Here is a 5193-nt window from a genome sequence, read left to right as displayed (position 1 = left end):
CCGACGCCAACAGAAGCCCAGAGGCATGCACAACGGTTATACGACTCAAGCCGTTGAAGCCATCAAAGTCAGCCAGTTCGGTGCGTCAAATGTCAAACGTCAAGACTTGGCCGGGTTTCATGGGAAAAGCCTGTGGGCTATGACCACATTCGAACACTTGTCGAGATCGCATGCGACCGAAGCCATCGACACGGCGGGCCGGACTCGACACGGGCTGACATCAGGACCCTGCAGCGTTGGAGAGTTCACAAAGCAGCGAGTTGATCGTATACCCGCATTTGGTGTGGCCCTTTTACCCCATATTCGTTGTCTTCTTCCGTCAGCGGTTCCATTCTTTGGTCATCACCTCCTCTGATCGTTTGGTCCCCTGCTTTCCTGTGACGGGCATCCGCTAACCCGTTTGGCTCCAAAGTACCTACGCTACGACAAGCCGAGCAGAAGCCCAGCAGAGAAGTGGTTACCCAACTGCAGGGCAAGAGGTTCGAGGCTCATGCACGCTCCCAGGGCACCCCAACCCTGGTCGGCCTGCTTGTTCTCGGTCATTCCAAGGCTTCGCTCCAGTCGTCGACCCCCAACACCCGACCCGCTACACTAGTGCCCTGTGCTCCCTGCAAACTCCACTGTCGAAGGTCGCGCCCACGGTGCCCACCCACCTAGACCCATAGCCGGCGGGGCCTGCCTGTCTTCCAGGTCGACAGGGGGGTGGAGGTACCTGATGGGAGGTACCACTGTAACGTCGAGTTGGGTACGTACCCACACTACGTACCGGACCACTCTACATTCCTTCCACTTCCTCCTCTGCCCGCACCACACTCCCGTCCTCTTACATCATTAGTTTTGGACGGACACCACGGGGCATAACATCACCCCACCAGACTCAACTACGTCTGCGCACATTAGTCACCATTCCCGGGACATCGCTTCTTCGATTATAAGAACTGTGTCGGTGCTTCGAATTCCTTCTCTTAAATTTGCCACTGGTATTCCCACCGATTGCTATCACTTACGACCAAACTAAACCACAATATTATCCTACCACTCCAATATCACTTCATACATAACACTTACCATGCCACTGATGCCGCAACCTACCTTGATGCCTTTACTACAATCTCCTTCCCCTCAACATCAACATCAACAGCAGCAACAACATCGCACGATCGGCTATCCACAGCGAACACTCTTGCCACAACAGAAGCAGCCACAGCAACAGCAGCCGCTGGCCTACCTGACAAGCAACTTCAACCCCCAGCAGTCGTCTGTGGCCTCGTTCAACTCCAGTCCGGCATTCACTACCATCAGCGATTTCGACCAAGACTTCGACCAGGACTACAGCAACTGTCCTAGTTTGACTGCATCGCCCGTGTCGACGTACTCGCTTCCTGCGTACTCCTCCACCTCGCAGCAGGGCTCGTCTTTGTCTGCCTTTGACAGCATACCCAACACCACCACAGTCCCCCGCGCCGCTCAAGGCGCTGCTGAACCTTTGTTCAACCTTTGGGCCGATCCGATGCAAACGGAAACCTGGCTACAGCCCGCCGACCAACTGACATCCAAGTCGGCTGGTCGCTATGGTCACCATCGCGAGTCCTCCCTTTCCTCACTTGGCTCAGCTGGTCCGGCATCTCCTTACTCGAACAACACGTCTAATCCGCAGATTGCCGTAACAGACTTCAACGATTTCAGCGGGTTCGAGGATCTGAACTACCACTTGGTTCCCTCCAAGGCGTCGGCCACTCTTCATCCTAGCTTTCCCGGCTATGCCAACTCGAATGCGGTGCCTATCACTGGCTACGCGCGTGCCCCTGCTGTGTCCAAGCAGAATAACAACAAGTCTTTCCGGCAAGAGCAGTCCGTTGGTTCCAACAAGCCTCGGCCTGCGCCGGTGGCGAGTTCCATCATGAGTGACTCATCTGCCACGCCAGCAGGTGAGGCCGAGGTTTCTGGACGGCAAAAGAATGGTGAGAGCCAAGAAAATACGGATCTCCCTGATCGTGACCAAAGCTTACAATTTGACGATGTAGCTGTCAACAACAACGCTCCACCCAAGTTTGATCGGACTTTGACTGATATTATGAACGACGAGCTGTACCACCCAGATCTGGTCATCACAACCTCTGCTCCGGCACCACAGCAGACTCTGACCACAAGCAACAACAATTTCAACAAAGTGGTCGAGACCGCGAACCAGCATTTGAGCGCGATGCAGTCTCCTGCGTCGAGTAACAGCTCGCCGTTCCGTCAGGGATCTCCACATTCTGCCACTCTCCACGACTTCTCCTCTTTGAACATGGCGTCACCGCAGGTTCGATTAGGCTCAGCGCAGCAGATGCGGGAAAATAGTAAAGCAGTACAGGATGCCGCCTGGCAACAGTCGCTGGCGAGACACAACCAGGACATGACACCAAAGACCATTTCGCCCAAGGACGCCTTGCTGGACTACCACGAGCCAGAAGGTGAATCCAACTTTCCCCTTTTCCCTCAGCCGGATAACCACGGCTTCAACTCGGATGCGATGAGCAAGGCACTCTCGCATCAGTCGCTTGATGGGCTGCCAAATCTGGGTGATATGTCCACTTTCAACTTCAACTTCAGCCCGTCGAACCTCGACTCTATGCCAACTTTCAACGGTCTTCAGCAGCTTCCTCAGACTCTGCAGCAATACTCTTTCGTCAACCAACCCCGACAGCCCAGCACTGTGCCGTCACTGGCGACATCAAGAATGAGCTCTGCGGAAACTGGTATCACAGACTCCCCCCGGAGCAACGTGGTCCAGCGACCGGTGGATACCCGTGCTGAGGGTGGAACTTATACGTGTACCTACCACGGCTGTCCTCTACGCTTCGACACGCCTCAGCTTCTCCAGAAGCACAAGAGAGAGGGCCATCGTCAAGCACACGGGCTAAACTCGAGGCAACCAAACGGCATGACTTCGACTAGAGTGGATACCCAAGCTGGTCCCCACCGTTGTGAGCGGATCAACCCAAGCACCGGCAAGCCGTGCAACCAGATCTTTTCCCGACCTTACGATCTTACCCGTCATGAGGACACGATCCACAATGCACGTAAGAAGAAGGTCCGTTGCGAGATTTGCACGGACGAGAAGACTTTCAGCCGTGCGGATGCGCTTACACGACATTTCCGGGTGTGCCACCCAGACGTCCCGTTCAATGGTGGAAAGCAGCGTAAGGCTCGTGGGGGTCGCAGCGGTTGAATGCTGAAAACACCCGTGTGTTCCTGATTGGCAAAAGCGTCATCGCTTCTGAAATTCAGGGTCCAATCTACCGTCATAGCGTGCAGGAACTAGACATTTTTTTGTCTTGTCGATCACATCGCCAAATTGCATTCGACTCCGTCATCAGAGCGCGATGCAATCACTTTCACAGTGATGACGTCTGCTGTTGCAGCACGCTACTGGACAGGCTGGGCTGGGCAGGCCAGAAAGGGAGGGGCTCTAGTCTAAGACATGGGCTTGCAACCCAACTTCGCCCTCTGATTGGCCGGAGTGAGTCTCCCGTGGCACCCCGCCAAAATTCAGGGTCCGTCATGGCGTCGCTCGCTGCAGGGTCTTTGGCGTTCCTTGCCGTCTTTGGCCTTTTGCGCAGTCTCTGTTCTCCGCGCTCCTGCATCATTGATTTTTGTCGGTGTTACTCAGCCACGCGGAAGGAGCAGCGAGGCCAGCCGAGCGGGTCGGAAAGATGCTGAGGAGTATTGTGTGAACACGACTGTTTCTGGCAAATCACCGGCTTCCCAAACGCTGCCTGAGGAAGCCCGAACTGGGAACGGTCTTTGTGCACCCGCCATATGACGTCATTTCCAACCTCTGGACCCGGTTGTCCACACCACGCCATTTATCATCAGCATCACTATGAAAGGGGGCACAAGTCCAGACCTGACATCAGACACGGCTTAGGCACTTTCTGAGCTTGTCCGGTACTTATCAGCGATGATTTTAGCGAGAGAAGCTACTGCGAATAGGTGGATATTCAAATGCGGGTCATTATTTTTTTTCTTTCGTTTTCATTTTTCTGCCGAGCATTTTCATCCTATCACAAGCGGGTTTGGTTTTTTCAATAGTTCGGCGTCATCGCGGGAGATCTTGTACTATTTTGGGCAAACTTATGTATTACGACTTTTCTTTTCTCGACATTTTCTGTACAGTTTACATCATTATACACTCAACTTTGGAAAGCGGGGGGTCCTAGAGTCTACAGGTATAAAAAGAGAAGAATGACGATGCTCATGACTGGAAAATGAAAACGGGACAAGGAAGGATGGAAAGAATGCAAAGAACGGCGATCTTCACAGATGCACTTTCTTTATCATGTACTATAGATAGAAATGATCAACAATCACTGAAAGCATCAAACAGAAAAGATAACACCCATCTCGTGATGACGGCGTGATTGTCGTATGTTTTGCACCGTGATACCAACTAAGGGATCTTGGACTTGGCAGCGGACAGCGGTTCCGCAGCGACCAAGAGCAGCACACTTCAACGCTATCAAATCACTGAACCTTTCAACAACCAAGATATCTTGTAAAATACCTGGATGTATTAGATAGACATCACTTGTCCGTCATCGGCGTTTGGGTTCCATATCTCTGGTGAAGCAGTACCGAGTATCCATCACCATCATCATTGACTTCATCATCGATATCATCATCGACATCATCACCATCCTCATCCTCTTCAGCCTCATCATCATCATCATCATCATCATCATCGTTATCGTCATCGCTATTGGCCAAGACTCGAATCTCAAGTACTTACCTTCCTTGTAGGCGATCTCGGGCTATCCACCCGTCTTCGAGATCTGGATCTGAATATGACAAACCCAGTGAGTTGGTAGGCTTCTTGCCCCACCAACCCACGAACCAACGGCGACCTCATTCGTATCTCCAGTAGACGCAAGTTTAATGGGGTGTCTTTTGGAGATCCTGGAACTTGGAAAGCTTGGGTTTGAGTTGTTATTCTAGTGTAGAAACTCGAGCGGAACAGAGCCGGTAATGCTGGCTGGATAGACAGATGTATGGACCGATCGATCGGTCGATGTGCTGTGTTATAGTAGTGTTACTGTGCTATTCTGTGCCATTCTGTGCGTGGCAGGAGTTGGTGGGAAATTGGATACCGAAGAGACCGTAAGGAAGACATGAACGAACACAAGTAACATGGACAAGACGGGTGGAACG

The 5193-nt window shown here is 52.4% G+C and overlaps 2 protein-coding genes across 2 annotated transcripts; one reads left to right on the top strand and one right to left on the bottom strand.

Annotated features, from left to right (window-relative positions):
* Positions 1 to 1012: 1012 nt before the first annotated feature.
* NEUTE1DRAFT_147110 (uncharacterized protein) lies at positions 1013 to 3265 on the top strand (the record flags this gene model as incomplete). The annotated part of the gene is made up of 2 exons (XM_009853738.1): positions 1013 to 1961; positions 2025 to 3265. 2 exons carry the CDS (start codon positions 1070 to 1072, stop codon positions 3212 to 3214), a joined length of 2082 nt encoding a protein of 693 aa, XP_009852040.1.
* On the bottom strand, positions 3216 to 4371 carry NEUTE1DRAFT_117333 (uncharacterized protein; the record flags this gene model as incomplete). Its single annotated transcript, XM_009853737.1, has 1 exon — positions 3216 to 4371. One exon carries the CDS (start codon positions 3630 to 3632, stop codon positions 3381 to 3383), a length of 252 nt encoding a protein of 83 aa, XP_009852039.1.
* Between the last annotated feature and the right edge of the window lie 822 nt (positions 4372 to 5193).

Source organism: Neurospora tetrasperma (assembly GCF_000213175.1).
Source record: "Neurospora tetrasperma FGSC 2508 unplaced genomic scaffold NEUTE1scaffold_4, whole genome shotgun sequence".
Classification (NCBI taxonomy): Eukaryota; Fungi; Ascomycota; class Sordariomycetes; order Sordariales; family Sordariaceae; genus Neurospora; species Neurospora tetrasperma.
This window is presented reverse-complemented; position numbering and strand designations above follow the sequence as displayed.